Below are 19789 nucleotides of genomic sequence, written 5' to 3' on the forward strand. Positions count from 1 at the left end.
TGTGCACAACTTAATATAATCCAGCTCAAAGTAATACATAGGGCGCACCTAACTAAAGCTAGGTTGAGCAGTTTCTTTGCAGGGTTGGAAGACGGATGTGAGCAGTGTTCTTTGGGACCTGCTAACCATACCTACAGGGTTTGGTCATGTCCCACGATTGTAAACGTTTGGGTCTCTTTCTTTAGCACCATATCACGATTCTTAACATTGAGCCTTGTCCTTTGATGGCAATTTTCGGGGTATCGGGCTCGCCGGGATTGCAGACCGGGGTGAAGGCAGATGTTCTCTCCTTTGCCTCACTGGTAGCCCAGAGGCGAGTTCCGCCGGGGGTGGAGATCTGCTGCTCTGCCCAGTGCCTCGTTCTGGTTGGGGGACCTTGTGGAATTTATACATCTAGAGAAGGTCAAGTGCAGTCAGGGGTTCAGTGAAAGAATTCTACCTGAGTTGGCGGTCATTCGTTTCCTAGTTTAAAGGGTTAATCAGCTGTTAGAAGACGGTGGGATTAGTTCTTGGTTATCATAGTCGGGGGGAAGGGGGTTCTTTCCTGAGTGGGTTTTGTATAGTTGGTTTGCTTTTTTTAAATATAAATTGTACTTTACGTAATTGTTTTTCCATTTTGTTTTGAGTATTTTGTATGTTTGTTATAAATGAAAACTCTTTAATAAAGATGTTTTATAAAAAGAAGAAAAAAAGAAAATGTTCAAGGACGCGGCCTCCACAGGTAAAGAATTCCAAAGATTCACCACTCTTTCAGAGACGGAATTCTTCCTCAAATTAGTCTTAAATAAACACCCCTTTAATCTGGGACGATGCACCCTGGTCCGACACTCTCCCATGAGTGGAAACATCCTCCCACCCATGGTTGCATGGTTCAATCATATCGCCTCTCATTCCCCTGAACTCCAAGGAATACAGACCCAACCTGTTTAATCTTTCCATATATGGTGGTCTCGCCATACCTGGGGTCATCTTCGTAAATCTCTTTACTGCCTCCAGTGATAATATATCTTTCCTTAAATAAGGGGGCCAAACCTGTACGCAGTATTCTAAATGTGCACAGTTGCAGCAACACCTTTTACTTTTGTACTACAGGCCCTTTGAATTAAAAGCCAGCATTCCACTTACTTTCCCCTATTACCTTCTGAGCCTGTATGCAAGTTTTTTGTGTTTCATGGACAAGCCACACCCCCCCCCCCCCCCCCCCACCCTCCAAGTCCCTTTGTGCTACAGCTTTCTGCAATCTCTCTCCATTTAAATAATAATCCACCTTCTCATTCTTTCTTCTAAAATGAGCAATCTCACATTTTTCCACATTGAATTCCATTTGCCAATTTTACGCTTGCTCACCGGTCAATACCTTTCTGCAAACTATTTACATCCTCCTTACAACCTGACTTCCCTCCCACCTTTATATCACTCACAAACCTGGACACAGTACACTCTGAACCTTCCTCCAAATCATTAATATAGTGAAGAGCTGCGGCCCCATCACCAATCCATCTAGCCCTGCGATGGTTGCTGCCTTCAACCTGAGAAGAACCCCTTTATCGCTACTTGCTGCTTCCTGTTAGTTAGTCAATCCTCTATCCTTGCCAAGATATTATATCCAACACCATGAGCTCCTATCTTGCGTAGCAGCCTTTTGTGTGGCACTTTATCAAATGCCTTTTTAAAATCCCAATGTACAACATTGGCTGCTTCTCCCCCATCTACCCTGGCTGATACCTTTTCAAAGAACTCTGTACATGAATTTGTCAGACGTGATCACCCCCTCCATTTTTGGAAAGGCGGTTTGCAAGTTTGGAGGAGTTGACAGAGAAGTTTGGGATTCCACGAAAGAGGGCCTTTAGGTATATGCAGCTGCGGGATTTTGCAAAAAAGATTTCCCCGACGTTTCCGATGAGACCGCTCTCCTCATTTTTGGTGTGGGGGGGTGTTGTCGTCGGTGATGGGGTTGGGGAGGGGGTCATCTTGGTGATTTATGAGAACATTTTGGAGAAGGAGATGGCATCACAGGAAGGGCCTAAGGCCAAGTGGGAGGAGGAGCTGGGGGTGGCAATGGAGGATGGGTTGTGTTGTGAGATGTTGTGGACAATGAGTGCTTCAACCTCGTCTGCGAGCGTTAACGCAGTTCAAGGTGGTGCAGTTGATGAGGTTGAGAATGAGCTGGCTGTTTGAAGGAGTGGTGTGGGAGAGGTCCGGTCAATAATGTACATGTGTCCTGGTCCTGCCCGAAGTTGGAGAAATTTTGGAGATAACGTTTTAGCACCATGACCAGTTGCACGTGGATTTGGAGCCCAGTCCCCTGGGTGCCATATTTGGGGTGTCAGACTTGCCGGAGCTGCAGTTGGGTACGGGGACAGATTTTTGTCCTTCGCCTCGCTGATTGCTCGCAGACGGGTCCTGTGGGGTTGGAGGTCAGCTTCACCGCCCTGCGCCTCAGTGTACCTTTGGGGACTTGATGGAGTTCCTGTGTTTGGAGAAGATTAGGTCTGCTTTAAGGGAGGGGTGATGGATGGGTTCCAGAAGAGATGGGTGTGTTTATTCTGCACTTTAAAGAGTAGGGGCGCGATTCTCCGCTCCCAACGCCGGGTGGGAGAATCGTGGGAGGGCCGGGCGAATCACGCCACGCCGCCCTGGCACCCCTCGCAATTCTCTCCCCCCCCCCCCCCCCCCCCCCCAAATCGCTGAAACAATCCGGGTTTCACTCCAGCGTCAACCGTTGCGGAGAATCGCGCCCTCGGTTACCGTCACCTGCTAGTGGGAGCATATTGGTTGGTGGAGTGTGGGGGAAGGGGGGTTCTGTTGTTCTTGATTTTTTTTGCGTTATTTTGTTTTATGCATACAATGTTTAAAAAAACGAATAAAAAAATATTTTTTTTAAATACATGATTTCCCCTTCATGAAACCATACCGACTCTAATTGATCAGGTTATTACTTTCTCAGTGCACTGCCACTCACTCTTTAATAATCAATTCGAAGATTTTTCTAATGACATTTCCAACAAGAGAGAATCTAACCATTTCTCTTTGTCATTCGATGGCATTATGCTCGCTGAATTCCCCCACTCTCAAAACCCTGAGCTTTCCATTGACCACAATCTGAACAGAATTAGCCGAGCAGTCCAGTATCCAAGGCAGGCCGAGCTTAGAGTGGCTGCAACAGCAGGTCAGTGGTTAGGAATGCTGTGGTGAGTGAGTCACCTCCTGACGCCTCAAAGCCTGTCCACTGTCTATAAGGCACAAATCAGGATTGTGATGGAGTACTCTCCACTTTCCCGGATTGTTCAAATGGCGACCATTGTATGTTTTTTCTAGGATTACAAAAGTATGTCAACATCGCCACTTAACAAGGATGTATGTTGACTGAAGAACATAGAGAGAATCAATGATGTGTAACCCCTGGTAGCTTAAAAAAGAAACAATAACCTGCTTTTGATTGGAAGGTTTGTGCGACCTTGATCTTGTACCCTGATATCTGATGGATAAAGGGTCTGAAGCCTGTCAAGGTCATCTGCTAATACATAAATAACCGCACCAGAATCAATTTTAAAAGGACTACCGAAGCTGCAACACCTCAGTAGTCTGGATAAAGGCTTGCCTACTGCACTAGTAACTCCGTGGGATTGTCATTTGCTAGACCTCCCATTTCTTGGAAGGAATATATTTCCTAAATATTTTGTTGGTCTGCAAACTTTGATTAAAATTGCTAGATTTGCAAAAATCTTTATTGTCCAGTTTTGCCTTGCTGGAAGCATTTCACAACCCCTACTGGGCATTTCTGGCATCCATGCTGGCGCTGTGGTGAATGTAACGTAGTAATTCATACTGTATTTACCAATACCATTGTAAGCGCAGTAGCGTTATCCGACCACTAGGGGGAGTAGCTCTGGGAATGCTCAGGAGTTTGTACAGGGCTCCACCCTTGGCTCCGCCCACGACTCCTCCCCCTTGACTGCTGTATAAATAACCGTGTCCAGAGCCAGCCTGCAGTTCATCGAGAGTTCAACGGGTAACAGGCTGGCTCTGTAGTAAGTAGATTAAAACCACTGTTCATATCTTAAAGCACGTGTCTCGTGAATTGATGGTTCCATCAAGCGCCACAACACAAGCAGCTCAAAATGGCTGCCGGTGTGATATTTCCCACTCTTTTGGTTGGTTTGTCAGGCTTTCATATGAATGATGCCACTGCCCATGGGCCTATCCAAACTACGGGTCATGTGAAGCTTCGCCATGAATTGTAGCCCGATTGAATACTCTAAACTCGACCTGGTCTCAGATACTGGACTGCTTGGACGAATGTTTTGCAGAAAGTTTCTCAACTGGAACACCCATGACTATGCAATCATGGATCATCGCGTCCATCAGTGGCCCAGATCTATAAGAATCAGCTAGGTGATGTAGGTCTATCAATTTCCTCAAGTAGTTGGGTGCGCTGGTTCAAGCGTTGGATTACTGAATTGCTTAGAGATAGCATAGGTGTCAAAGGCTACGATGATGAATCAAAACCCATGGTGGACTTCTGCACATCTTGCCTGGACCTACTATGTAAAGAAAGGTATTGACTTGGAGTTGTGGCTCGTTTTTGTGAAGACCTGATGCTACTCTGTAACTGAGAAAATGGCGTTTCCACCACTCCCACTGCTGACCTCTCTGCAAGCCCTTGAGGCAGTCAAGCGGGTGTGACCAAAGCAAGGGACTGCTCATTAGATACGGTCATTGTTACCCCTCTCCAGTGTGCCTCCTTCTACTGCCAACAGCTTGAGTTGCTTTCAAAGGCTTCTTCTCTCTGTGCTTCTTTCAATAGCACCAATGTGTCTTTTACATTGATGTCTCCATCGCTGATGCCATGTTCTAATATTGGGTCCTTTTGTCTTGGACTTTCGGCATGGACTTGGTTCTTAGACAGACTGTAGACAGACTCTGGTATTTTGCTTACCATTTTATTAATCCTTCTTCTAAATGAGGTATGAAGTAGGCACGTAGCTCTTGGGCATGATTCCAACCTCGCTCTCTCTCTCGCTCGAGGTTAGCGCATAACCAGCCAGCGGTGGGGCAGCACAGTAGAGCAGTGGTTAGTACTGCTGCCTCATGGTGCTGAGGACCCGGGTTCTAACTCGGCCGCAGGTCACTGTCGTGTGGAGTTTCCACATCCTCACCATGTCTACGTGGGTCTCACCCACACAACTCAAAAAGATGGGCATGATAGAATAATTGGCCACACTAAATTGCCCCTTAATCAGAAAAAAAAGAATTGTGTACCCTAAATTTATTTTTAAAAATGACCCAGGCCGCGGGAGGTGTAGATAGAGTCAATGGATGGGAAGCAGGTTCATGTGATGGACTGGGCAGTGTTCACAACTCTCTGAAGTTTCTTGCTCCACCCCTGTTTTTGGAGGGTTTTTCTTGAGGCTTCATAGCTCAACCTATATGCCAAGATATGTGCTATTTGTCTCTTGCATATCAATCTAGGGAATTAAAGGAGCTACAAATCAACTTTTAAAGTGTCCCAATTACTTAATCAGTGGGATTTTCCCAGTTCAGTGTTTTTAAATTTGTATGGCTAAGTTTTAACTTCTGTCATTTTGGTAATTTGTTTTTATTCGGGTCAATGAAATGACAAAACAAATAGGGCGGGATTTTGCCGTAATCAGCGGGGCGGGCAACTCCAGCGGGAAAGAGTGGCGTGAACCACTCCGGCGTCGGGCCGCCCCAAAGGTGCGGAATCCTCCGCACCTTCAGGGGTTAGGCCGGCCCCGGAGTGGTTTGCGCCGTGCCATCCAGCGGGGAAGGGGCTTGGCGCCACACCAACCGGCACCGAAGGGCTTCCGGCTGGTGCAAGTTGGCACATGCGTGGGAGCGCCAGCGTGTGCTAGCGTCATCCGAGCGAGCGCACGCGCAGAGGGCTTCTTCTCAGAAGAATAGAGTGCCCCCCACGGTACAGGCCCGCCCGCGGATTAGTGGGCCCCGATCGCGGGCCAGGCCACCGTTGGGGCATCTCCCCGCCATGCCCCCGAGAACCCCGGAGGCAGTCCGCACCGCCAGGTCCCACCGGTGTGGACCTACTCTAATTTACGCCGGCGGGAACGGCAAAAAACAGGCGGTCACTCGGCTCATCGCGGGCCAAAGAATCGGCGGGGGGTCGGATGCCAGCAGCCGCCTACCGGCGCGACGCGATTCCCGCCCCTGCCATATCCCCGCTGCCAGAGAATTCGTCAGCCAGCGGGGGTTGGATTCCCGTTGCCCTGCGGCGATTCTTCGACCCGGCGGGGTTCGGAGAATCCTGCCCATGGTTCATTGTAATTTCCTGCACTCATTTGAGCAATTGGAAAAGTCTGCCAGACAGTTACTAAGAGAATCTCAGCAGGAATTGACAGTCCACAGATGACTCAAACCCACTTTCTTACGCCACTTACTGCACTTACTAATTCCCTAATTGTGCACTAAGTGCAAATGCGAAAATAGAGATTGATATTCCACTGCTTTTCCTAATGCACAATAGAAATCATAGAATCAAAGAGTACGGAAGGAGGCCATTTGTCATATCTGTCTTTGTCAGCTCTTTGGGAAAAGCTCTCCAATTAGCTTCACTTCTTGTTCCTTCACATAGCCCTGAAAATGTTCTTTTCTTTTCGAGTATTTATCCCGCTCCATTTGGAAAGTTACTGTTGCAGCTGTTTCTGACACTCTTTCAGGCAGTACATTCCAGCTTATAACAACTTGCCACGTTTAAACAAAGATCCTTTTACCCTTCCTCTGGTTCTTTTGCCAGTTCGTTTACATTTGCATTCTCTGGTTATCACCTCCCCTGCCGCCCGCCCCCCCCCCCCCCCCCCCCCCCGTGCAAAACAGTTTTTTCCCATTGTATTGATCATAGAAAAGGCTATCTCTAATCATTTCCTTGTCACTCTTCACTCACATCACCTTGCCATGCGCCTGGCGAAAGGTATCCCCCAATTCATTTGTAACTACTTTCAAAACCTAAACCATTGAGCCTTTAGACCTTCATTCACTGCAGCATTTCTGCAATTATTGATTTGCTCAGCCACAACCCACCGCACTGTCACCATTGATGCCCCAGTCCCCAGTAACACCATTATTGTCTCTTATCTAAAAGTTCACTCCCCTACAGCTCGCAGCTTCACTCCCTCAAGTCAAAGGGACACAGACTTGAATGGATATGGCGGAAAGCTGTTTCAGCCAGATCTGTCTGGGCACTATGAGGTCCCGTAGAGCTGCCCACTATTCATGGACCATCTGCAAAGAGTAACTCCTGACTTCTTTCCTGTGCTGCAGTCCTCCTTTGTAAACCCCATTGCATGATCTTCCCCCATCCTAACCAACAAAATTAAGTTTAAGGAGAACATGGACTTCTTTTTGTTCAGATCGAGACTTAATAACTGCCTTTACTGCTTCACTTCCTTCCACTAGCCCACCAGGCCACACTTCCTCAAAGCTCTTCATTACCCAAGCTCACATTTCTCTAGTTTTTCTCCCATCTCCTCTCTTGTGCTCTCTGAGCTCATCTTGCCCGCACTTCTTGCTTCCTTGACTCTATTTTCACTAAGTTGGTCCTCTCTCATCCGGTGCTAACCCCCTCTCCTTTAAATCTGCAGAAATCGCCCTTCTTCAGAAAAAAATGCTTGACCCCAATACTATCTTCAATCTCCCTTTTTTGTCTAAAGTCCTTGAATATATCGTCACCTGCCAAATGTATGTCCATCTTTCCCGGAACTCTATGATTGAATCCTTCAATTAGGTTTTACACCCTGCCACAGTCCTGAAATTACTCCTATCAAAAAACTAACATGCAATGGGCGCAATTTAATGGGAAAGTTTCTAAGTGTCATTTGTGGTGGATTTTGCTGGGAGTTTTCCGTCTGCTCTGCCGACGAGTTCCTCACTGCTTACCTAATGACACTTGGTCAATTTTGTGTGGTCTGGGGAGTTTCTCATCGGTTAGAATTTCTTTTATCACTCGGGCCTTCACCCTTGGCAGTTCCACCCGGGCACCCTTGCACTGCCACCCTAGCAGTGCTCCTGCCGACTTGGCAGTGCCAAGGTGCCCGCATTCAAGGAGGAGGGCCAGGGCGGCACCCTGCACTATCACTGCCAAGGGCCTCCGATGGCCTGTGAGACCCCCCGGGTGCCATTCTATCTGGACCACATGGAGTATGGTGGATCTTGGGAGGCCAGTCGATACTGGGTAAGTAGGCCTTAAGTAGGTTTGAGGTCTACTTATGCAAGCATGGCTCAGTCCCGCCCATTGTGGGTGCGTTCCCGATACCGATGCCTCATGGGACTTGGGTAGATCACACGAGGCGTCGTGGATGTCGGGAAGTCTGCAGGAGGTTTCACCCGGGATCTACCGGCGTCGCCGCACTGCCATTGGGATGCGTTGTGGCCGCTAGAGCGCACCCAATATTTTTGTGACAAAGGTAAAGTAACCCCCCATGTCCTTTTCAACCGGGCCTGCTGCCTTTGCCAGGGTTGACCATAACCATCCTCCTCTCTAACACCCCTCCACCTTTGGTGACTTGGTAAATTATTTTGGTATATGGGGCGGGATTCTCTCATTTACGCGCGGCAGGCCTTGGCGCCGTGTGAAAGTGGTTGCCGTCCTCCCCGCGGGCACCCTGCAAGACATGGAGGATTGATCTTGCGGGGCGGCAGAGTAAAAGAGTGCGTCCTTCAGAGACACCGGCCCGCCGATTGGTGGGCACCACGCAGTGTTCACGCGCTGTTCACGCCTGCAGCGACCAGGTGTGGTTGGCGCCGGCGTGCACCCGTAGTATTGGGCAGGCCGCTCGGTCCATCCGGGCTGGAGAATCGCCGCTCGCCCGTTACAAACGGCAAGCGGCGATTCTCCGAGCGGCCTGTCGTAAATCTCGGCGCGCCGTTTTGGGGGGGTGGGGGGGGAGAGAATCGCGTGCCGGGGTAGCATGGCGGGACTCGCCCGGCCCCCCCCGCAATTCTCCCACCTGGTGTGGGGCGGAGAATTGCGCCTATGGTGTTTCTCTGATGTATCTTAGGATGCTTTATTAGGTTAAAGTTTCAATATAAATATGTGGTTGTTAAAATCTCTCAAAACTTGCCACCTTGAAGCCACAAATGCCTTACGCTTTGCTCTCGATTGCCTGCTGACCCAGCATCTATTGTATTGTGTTGTAGGGCATTGACAAGGTAGCCTCTGCTTGTATTTTAGAAAATAGGTGTTGAAGTGATTTTGAGGGATAGCTTAGAGCGAACCAGTTAACTTTATTGTCAGGCATTCTCGAATGTTCTATTATATGTTGCATAGAAGTAAGCTTGCCCATCATCCTCATATGCACAGCAGTCCAGATCCTAAAATACATTAATTTCCTTTCAGATGACTTGCCAAAGAGACGGCCTGCCCAGATTTACAAACCCTCCAACCCTGACACTTTGGCCTACCTTGACTTCAGTGTATCTACAACAGGAATGCTAGCGGGAGTGAAGGTAAGATAACATAGAAGCTTTCGTCTCCTGTCTCATGAGTCTTTGTCTTGATGAAAAGTCACCTGCATTTGTATCAAACATCTTGTCTCTGCATCAAAGTAAACCTGCAGAATTATAATTGCAATGAATGAAAGAAGCATAAGATAAAAGGAACGCAGACCTAGGGAAACTTCAAAACCTTTGCTTACTTGAATCCAATTTAGGGCAACTATCTGGGGTTTGCATTCTTCTGTTTAGGATGAAGAGCATTTGGACCACTGCGCTCCAGTTAACCACAGGATTTGGAACACCCCGCCCCCCCCCCCCCCCCCCCCCCATGCTGAATTGCCAGGCTGGACTGGGCTAGGCTGCCTCAGAGAGAGAAGCTGCCAAATATAAGCTTAGTAAGAAGTCTTACAACACCAGGTTAAAGTCCAACAGGTTTGTTTCAAACACAAGCTTTCGGAGCGCAGCTCCTTCCTCAGGTGAATGGAGAGGTATGTTCCAGAAACATTTATATAGACAAAGTCAGAGATGCTGGACAATGCTTGGAATGCGAGCATTTGCAGGTAATCAAATCATTACAGATCCAGGGAGATACAGGTTAAAGAGGTGTGAATTGTCTCAAGCCAGAACAGTTGGTAGAATTTTGCAAGTCCAGGCCAGATGGTGGGGGGTGGATGTAATGCGACATGAATCCAAGATCCCTGTTGAGGCCGCACTCATGCGTGCGGAACTTAGCTATAAGTTTTTGCTCGGCAATTCTGCGTTGTCGCCTGTCCTGAAGACCGCCTTGGAGAACGCTTACCCGGAGATCAGAGGCTGAATGCCCTTGACTGCTGAAGTGTTCCCCGACTGGAAGGGAACATTCCTGCCTGGTGATTGTCGCACGATGCCCGTTCATTCGTTGTCGCAGTGTCTGCATGGTCTCGCCAATGTACCACGCTTCTGGACATCCTTTCCTGCAGCGTAAGAGGTAGACTACATTGGTCGAGTCGCACGAGTATGTGCCGCGTACCTGGTGGGTGGTGTTACCACGTGTAATGGTGGTATCCATGTCGATGATCTGGCATGTCTTGCAGAGACTGTTCTGAAGGCTGGGTAATTTGCTGCAAACAATGGTTTGTTTGAGGTTGCGCGGTTGTTTGAAGGCCAGTAGTGGGGGTGTGGGGATGACCCACACCCCCACTCCCCCACTACTGGCCTTCAAACAACCGCGCAACCTCAAACAAACCATTGTTTGCAGCAAATTACGCAGCCTTCAGAACAGCGACCACGACACCACACAACCCTGCCAGGGCAATCTCTGCAAGACATGCAAGCTGCGCTTGGAAAGCTCGTGTTTGAAACAAACATGTTGGACTTTAACCTGGTGTTGTAAAACTTCTTACTGTGCTCACCCCAGTCCAACACCGGCATCGCCACATCAAATATAAGTTTGTCCTACTAGGAGAATCACCAAGGTCCACTCTCAACTCCTTGAGAGATGTGTGAGAGTGATGGTGGATGTCTAGGAACAGGTCTCCTTTTTGCCCTACAACTGGTTTGTGATGTAGTGATACCGAAAAAAAAAGAAAGATGCGGCGGAGAAAATATTTCACTTAATATCTCCACACTTTATTCCTTGATATCTGCCCTGACATGGATTTGAGTAGCTAAGTAATACTCTATTTGTGGGGCAGCACGGTAGCATTGTGGATAGCACAATCGCTTCACAGCTCTAGGGTCCCAGGTTCGATTCCGGCTTGGGTCACTGTCTGTGCGGAGTCTGCACATCCTCCCCGTGTGTGTGTGGGTTCCTCCGGGTACTCCGGTTTCCTCCCACAGTCCAAAGATGTGCAGGTTAGGTGGATTGGCCATGATAAATTGCCCTTAGTGTCCAAAATTGCCCTTAGTGTTGGGTGGGTTACTGGTTATGGGGATAGGGTGGAGGTGTTGATCTTGGGTAGGGTGTGCTCTTTCCAAGAGTAGCTAAGTAATACTCTATTTGTATGGTAGCTAGTTTTAAACTTTATTTGTGTGTATGAATTAAGCTAAATTACTGTGCATCATTTTGTGTTATTTATCAGTCTCTTTATAACGTGTACGATTCATTATTTTTTGTATTCAGTGTGCTTTATCTGACTGAGGATTGGTGAACCATTTGAATTAGACTTGCAATTTTTCCAGCGTTGTTGTTATTCACAATTGTCATTTGGATCATTTGAATTTTTAGCGGCCGTTTTGCCACAAATTTGCTTTCTATTACTAGAAATAGCATTTATCAAGGAACAAGTCCTGTCGGAATGGTTCTCTCATCCTTAATCACCGTGAATCTGTAAAGCCCATTTTTTAGGATCGCCATGTTTTTAAAATTCAGAATTAGCCGTATAAAGGCAGGGATTGCAATTGAGGCACGAGTTCTGATTTTTCTTTTATCGATGAAAAAATTTTCAAAATTAAAAGTTTTGTAAAGTTGAGTTTTTTAAATTAAAAGCAAATGGCTAAATTGCTCATGTATTTTAAAACAAAAACATTCCTGTTTTGGACATTTTCCCACATTCCGCTCTAAAACCATAATGATCTCCCAAGCTAGGACTGGTGGCATTTTCCTAACATTGTTCTGTTGACCCAAACAGATTATCTTAGATTTTTAAAAAGCGAGCAGTTTAATTTGGACTGTTAACTGCTCTGTGCCACAAAGGATATTACCAACTCTTGCACCGACATGCTGATCTTGATAATCTGCTGAATATTGTTTTGTTGGCGGCTGAGTGGCTCAGTGGTTAGCACTGCTGCCTCACAGCGCCGAGGACCCGGGTTCAATCCCGGCCCCGGGTCACTGTCCGTGTGGAGTTTGTACATTCTCCCCGTGTCTGCATGGGTCTCACCCTGACAACCCAAAAAAAAAAGATGTGCTGGGGAGGTGGAAGGCCCCTTAATTGGAAAAAAATAAATAACTGGATATTCTAAATTTATAAAGAGAAAATAATATTTTTTCATTAATTCTTTCATGGGGTCGTTGGTTGGGCCAGCATTTGTTGCCCTATCTCCAGGTTTTTCCAAACGGATTGGCTTGGTTGGCCATTTTAAGGGACAGCTAAGACACTGCTGTGGGTTTGGAATCACATGTCGGCCAGGCCAGCACGAATAAGGATGGCAGATTTCCTTCGTAGACCAGATTGTTTTTTTTTTTTGCAAAAATCAATAACCGGTTCAGGGGCCCCCGTGGGATCGGAGAATCGCCCGGGGCCGGCATAATTCCCGCCCTCGCCGTGGTCGGAATTCTCCGCCACCCGGGATTCAGCGGGGGCGGGAATCGCGCCGGTCGGCGATGGGCCGAAGTCTGGCGCTGTCAGGCCTCGCCCGCCGATGTGGTTTAAAGCACCTCTGGTGCCGGCAGGAGGAGGCAAGCGGGCCCCGGGGTCCTGGGGGGGGGCGGGCGCGGGGCGATCTGACCCTGGGGGGTGCCCCCACGGTGGCCTGGCCTGCGATCGGGTCCATCTATCGGCGGGCGGTCCTGTGCCGTGGGGACACTCTTTTTCTTCCGCCTCCACCACGGCTTCCACCATGGTGGAGGACGAAGAGACCCCCTCCACCGTGCATGCGCCGGGGTGACGTCAGCAGCTGCTGACGCTCCGGCGCATGTGCGGACTCATGCCAACCGGCGAAGGCCTTTCGGCCAGCCGTGGCGCCGGTCGGCAGGGCGCCAAAGGCCGTTCGCGTCAGTCGGTGGGGCGCCAACCACTCCAGCGCGGACCTAGCCCCTAAAGGTGCGGAGAATTCCGCACCTTTGGGGAGGGCCGACGCCGGAGTGGTTCTCGCCACTCTGGTACGCCGGGACCCCCCGCCCCGCCGGGTAGGGGAGGATCCCAGCCCATGTTCAACATTTAATGAGACTAGCTATATATTCCAGATTAATTAATATCTCCACACTTTAAATTACACCAGCTTCCAGAGTTGGATTTGAACCCCCAGACATTAACACTATGCCACCATTTCACACGAGATGATTAGCTTATTGAATGCATTTTTCATATACCGGACTGCTGCATAATAGGACTGCCAAAAAAAATAGCATTTTTACGTGATCTTCAAACTAGAATTTCAGCATTCTCTACATCTGACTCTGGTATATAAGCTGTGTCTGTAAAATGCCGATGATTCCTAAAATTCAATTTTGAGACAACAACTTAGTGCAAGGTTTAACTTGATATAAACATGTTGAAGGAGTTTTTTTAATATATAAAGCGTACAGTCTAAAACAAAGTTGCTAGTGTTGATTTTAGGTTTAAAAATTCAATAGTAATGACCTATTTGTTTCAATGTACCTTTGCAATTAGGAAGTCATAGGATTTATTAACTATACATATAGCAAAACATGTCTGCACACAAGTATTTTAGCCTTGTTAGTATTGCAAGCAATGTTTTTCCTTGACATTTGTTGTCTTTTTTTTAAATGTTCATGCTAAAGCATATTTGTAACATCTGCATGTTTTCATCTATTTTAAAATATAATAAATGATTCTTTTAAATTTGACAAAATGTAATGTTCCTCTGGTGGTCAGTTCATGGTGTCGCACTAACTCACACAGACCAGGAATGTTTCAAAATCTAATCCCTGTTCTATGCCGAGTTGGCTGTTCTCACCAGGGTACGTGGTTGGGTCATAATTATTGGCCTCCGTATCCCATGGATTGTCAAGGGGGCAAAATAAAATTGGTTGCAGTTCCTGGTCCTGATGTCTATCCAGTGCCTTTGCTGGAATGTTTATGGTTTTATGCAGGTGAATGTGGCTCATTTGGAACACGAACCACGGTTGAATTGTCAATATTTACTGCTTGGGTTCACAAAAGAAAAATAGATGCTTCAATTTTGTATTCGCACATGTGAGACAGTATCCCAGCATCAGCTAGCTCCCTTTGGTAAGGGGGAAGGAATAGCGGGAGGGAGCCCGGGGGGGGGGGGGGGGGGATGTATTTTTGTGTGATTCAGTTACCTGTGAAAGCCTGCAAGCAGGGATGGTATGAAGCTGGAACATTGTCACAGCTTCTCTCTGAATTATTTAATAATCAACATAGCTTAGCTAGAAAAACCTCAAATTAATTTTGAATGTCATTCTGCTCTAGGGCTCAAACTCACTATAATTCATCTGGCAACAAGTCCACAGCTTTACTGCTAGAGTTTTCAGAGCCCTGTCACTTTGTTCTTGCAGTAAAATACTGGAAAATAAAATGCATTTGTTTATGACGTTCTTAAAATGACCTTTAAATTACTGACTGTTGCTAACTCTGTTTAGGTACCTTCAAGCTGCTTATTTCAAAAGTACCTTTCTCACCTTGATGGTTAATCTTGTGTCCATTGTTTTGTTCTTTTTGCCTGTGTAACAAGGCAGTGCAGAGAATGAGAAACTTGTGTACGCAAACTTTCCGCACAGCTGCTAACAACATAAGAAAAATTCCTCCCATTATAGAAGTTGAAAGGTGTTTTTATTGCATGTAGAAATAATAGTGATTATATTAATTTCACCTAATTGTGCACGTTACTTGTTCATTGTATATTGTACTTCAAATGTTCTCCTCCTCCTCCCCCCCCCCCCCCCCCCCCCCCCCAAAAAAAAAGCTGCTCCAATAGTCTTTCACCCCTGTGATGTGGGTTCAAATCCAGCTCAGGCTGATGAACTGAAAGTCACTTCTGAGTCCTGTCCGTTCTGGGGAATGTTCAATCCAGTTCCGGGTGGGTACACTCAGACTTGCAGAATTACAGTTCGGACATAATTTGGCATGTTCACTTTGAGTGGATACAGAATGACTGGCTTAAGAAATGGAGAGATGCCACAGTTGTGCAACAACGGCTACTTTCCAACGGTTTTGGCTGGCACAGAGTATTGGGTGCCCTAGCCAAATGAGAGGAATTTGGTGCTGACACGTTGGCCAGAGTGAAAGATGCTGCATTGCTTTTTTTTTGGAAATCTTTTTATTGGAAAGATGCTCTATTCCTTAGCAAGAGCATTCCTCGTTAAGATGACGCTGAAAATTTAGACACACTTTAACGGGTTAAGTGTTTGTTTTTAAATACATAAATTGAAGTGTTTAATTACTGGAAGGTTACTTCTGTTTCCAGCTTTTTCTGATTAAATGCTAAGGTTAAGCTAATAACAAACAGATGAGTTTTAAAAAATAGTAAAATTGTGCAGTTTGTGATGATCCTTTTTGGACATTAATTGTTCATGATAATATGCATGGCTCTTTTACTGCAAAATAATTTCTCCTCTATAATGATGCATTCATGTAATTCAGGGAACATGCCATGTTATTTGGTTTTTCTGCTGTTTACTGCCTCAAAACCAAATAAAAGCTTTTTTGGCTCAACTGTGGCATTTTCATGAGTTGGCTGGCTGTAATATAACACACAATGATTTATGGTCTTGCAGTACTGTTCTATGAATATTTGAACACCAAAATTGCTTTCATTGCCTCCTTCATGACGGCTATATTAATATGCCAGAATCTCCTAATCAAGCTTTTGACTTTGGTAAATATTGCTTCAGTTCACAGTGAATTTCAAACAAATACTTTGAGACTAAACCGTCACGTTCGTTCATTTATTGATCTTATATTGTTCATCAATAAGAAATTAATCATATTTTGCACTAAATATGTTAATGATCATAGAAAAAAGGAGGACTTTGCTTGTAGTTCTGACTAATTCATATCTATGCCCTTGCAATTCATCTTACTGGAATGCGAAATCAGGTCGTGACATTGATCCTTGGGACTTTCTGTTAGCTTCCATAGCTGGATAAACTTCCATTTTCCATTTGTTTGCCTTCTGCACCTTAGAGATTTGACCAAGACTGCCGCATCTCAATTCGCTCGTGACCTTTTGTCATTGCTGTGCACATGTGACTTGCATTACTCTTCACTGGGCTGGGTTTATTCTCAGACTTGCAGAATGAAAGGTTTTGCCACTGACTGCTATTTTACGTGACGAGTGTGGACCCTGACATAATATTGAAAACTGTTTTTATTTTAATTAACTGTAAAAACCCACAAGATATTCATTAATGTGAGGCATCATTTTTTTTTCCTTCTGTTTCCCATTGCCTCCCCCACTATTATTTTATGTGTAGAAACTGCTGGAGAAAAATAAGTTTTTTTTTAAACTAAGGAGAATGGAAATAATTCCATTGATTCTTTTGCTCTACATTCTTTGTTTTCTCCCGAACTGTTCTCAAACGACAGAATAAAACAATTCAGTCCATGTAGTTCTCCACAGACCATATCAATGCCATAGGTTAGTCACTCGGTATGAAACATGCTTTAACACTGCACCAAAGGGATCCCCACCCTTCACCAATGAAAGTGACCTTGCTAAACCTAACAGTACTTTCTCTCCTAGGGGAAAGCAGATTGCGAATGTTGATAAAGAAATTTGGGATTTGAAATTGGGTTGTCCCATTTGAGAAATTTAACCCTTCTTCATTGCAGCTGGAACAATTCCGTTGTGTAAAATGTAATGGCTTTCGTATGTGCAGACTACTAAGAATTCTTAGTTTTAATTAAATGTAGAAAAACTACTGCTGGGAGGTTGAAGACTCTTACACAGGAGCACCTGGCATATATACACAAGCCTTGCCCTCTATTTCCATCAATCAGTTCACTCATAATGTGAGTCCTTTGATAGACTATTGCTATTTTTATTCATGAAAGCCATCTCTCCTGTTATATTAATGTTAATTAAGCCCCCCCAAAACCTGTTTGAGCCACCTAATACTGTTCTCAAATGTTTGTTTTGAAATTATTTGGATTTTGTGAATTTAATGGATTTTCTGCTGTTAACATTAAATAATATAAATACAAAAATGCTTTTCTGCAAACTAATTGCTGAACTGCTTTAGGTATTTCAAAATGTGCTTGGTCAATCATTTTTTCCAGTCGATTCAGTGCTAATTATTAATCCTAAAATGTTAACATAATTTGGACAAATCTGAACTGGAAGAATTAATTAATTGAGAGAGCTGGATCCCTGAACTATCAATAAAATATCTCTTAATTAGGAGACGGAACCATGTTAAAAGTAAAATGTCATCATTTTTGAATCTTAAAGTTTTCATTTTATTGTATCAGAGGTTTACCTTTAAATATGATTAACTTCTAGTGTAACCTATCAAATTTTAATTTTATATTGTACAGAAATTATCATTATTTATTAGTTCAATAAATAACATATACTAAAAAATTCTTTCCATGTGCTTTCTAATATGTCTTCTGGATGCCAATGCTTGTGATTTATTAATTTGTGTGTATATATACATAGTAGATCTTTAAATATCTTGCCTCAGATGAAACGTGTGGATATATTTTTCTGGTGATGATGGAGTTTAAACCAAATATCTAATTGAAAATAGTTTAGAAGTGGAGCAGGCGGGAAGAGGCAAAATTGCACATCAGCAGTGAAATCTTGAGTCTTAATAGAATGGTTTACTTTGCAAAACATTTTTAATGCCCACATGGCTAATTTTTTTCCCAAATGCACAAATTAAATATGGGAGCAAGTTCATATGGAATATGCATCCATTTGGAAAGCTACGGCTACTAAGGCCTTAAGAATAATGCCATGCAAAAGTGGGGTGGTTGGAACTTCTGACCTCCCACTGTGCACATGCAATGTTTTGATGCATGATAATCGTTTTCTTAAAGAAATACTTATGTGTTGTATGAAAATCATTATTTTTAAATCCTCAAATGAGACTATGGGCTGGATGTTTTACTACCGAGGCAAATAGCTCCAGTTGGGAACTTTTCTGACTTGGCAAATCCGCCTCTGCATAAAGAGCCCTGTTAAACCCAATTTTTGCCCCATGTATGTGGGAGCCTGATAGGGTTGTGCCCGCTGGCCCCAGAAGCAGATCATGGGCATCCGTAGCGGCAGTCGCAGAGGTGGGCTGATTAGAAGGCCTATCTTGGTTTTCTAGGACTTTGTCCCCGTTTTTGGAGTTGTTGGGCCCTCTATCCCCACCCTCACACCTTTCATGGCCCCTTCATGCCAGCTCATGCCTGCCACTCACTCCCACGGTTCCTCAAACCCCAATGCCATGTCCATAACTACTCAGTCAGTAACCATCACAGGCTGACCTCAGTAGCCATGTGGAGAGGACAAAAGATCAAGCTTCTAATGTTTAATTCAGCTCTTATACATACGTAACAGTGAAACCCATTAAAGCTTTTAAATCTCCTGAAGTGTTCAATCGCTTACTAAAAACACAGTTTTTATTCAGTCACCACAGCAAAGGCAGCCAATCCTTTAATAGCCTCTTTAAACTGTCAATCAAACTGCAAACTCAAAACCCTTGCTGAGATAATTGTGGCTTTTCATATTCAGCTAAGTATTCAGAATCATTTAATAATAGCCCTTGGGAAATGTTATTGAAGAATTCGAATGAAACTGCAGTCACAGATGGTAGTGTTTTAATTTTAACCTACACCACATGGCCTGAGAATTAAAGCAGTCCAGCAGATAGTGTTTTGTTTTAACTCTCACTGACAGCTTAAACCTTTTATCTGGTTTAAAGAGCAGGGGATTTTAAAACAAAAAAATCAGATCATGTCACTTACAGAAACCTTATTCATCCTACAAGAGTGTTTATGTCTACTCCATCAATTTATGACTCCCGCATTGCAGTTTAAGGCCCTTGGAACAGCCAAAATGGGATCTGTTTGAACTCTGCACAGCTGAGCTTGGATTTCCCTCCTGTTTGAATCACATCCCATCCCCTTCAACCTGCCAGCAAAAATGGGATCTGTTGGAAATGCGGGCAGGATGCCTGCATCCAGATCCTGTCCACCAATTTGAGGTCCATGGAGTCTTCCGGGAACTCCACAAAACATACAGCTGGTTTGTCATGCAGAAAAAGACCAGCAGCGCGGGTTCAATTCCCGTACCATCTTACCTGAACAGGCGCCGGAATGTGGCGACTTGGGGCTTTTCACAGTAACTTCATACTTGTGACAATAAACGACTATTATTATTTAACTCCGGCCCCATTTTTCTGAAAGCTGCAACCTGTGGCATTACGAAAATATATTTTAACAATCAGTCAGTCTCGAAACCTAGGCTAATTTTACTGTTATGGGAAAACAGTTCTGAAAGAACCAAGATATTCCCCACTGAAAATTAATTCTGCAAAAATGTATTTTTAAGTGCATTGGTCAATAATACTTTTTTTTTAAAGTAAGTTTGCTCCACATCACCATAGTGTCTATCTTTGTACTGATGCCATTGTGAAGGAAAGGTCTCGATCAAATTGTTTAGATGTAGAGAGATTTCAGTTTTATGCAGACGTTGGGGT

The 19789-nt window shown here is 45.0% G+C and overlaps 1 protein-coding gene across 9 annotated transcripts in view; it reads left to right on the forward strand.

Moving 5' to 3' along the window:
* The window catches only part of LOC119966517 (disco-interacting protein 2 homolog C), a 687551-nt gene that overhangs the window by 578009 nt on the left and 89753 nt on the right, over positions 1-19789 (forward strand). For 6 of the 9 annotated variants that reach the window (XM_038798337.1, XM_038798339.1, XM_038798336.1 and 3 more), the window contains 2 exons: positions 9371-9480; positions 17010-17108. In XM_038798337.1, coding sequence (XP_038654265.1) covers positions 9371-9480; positions 17010-17108 — 209 coding nt within the window. The remainder of the gene's footprint in view (positions 1-9370; positions 9481-17009; positions 17109-19789) is intronic. The other 3 variants (XM_038798340.1, XM_038798344.1, XM_038798343.1) reach the window with 1 other exon arrangement.

This window comes from Scyliorhinus canicula, chromosome 5 (genome assembly GCF_902713615.1).
Source record: "Scyliorhinus canicula chromosome 5, sScyCan1.1, whole genome shotgun sequence".
NCBI lineage: Eukaryota > Metazoa > Chordata > Chondrichthyes > Carcharhiniformes > Scyliorhinidae > Scyliorhinus > Scyliorhinus canicula.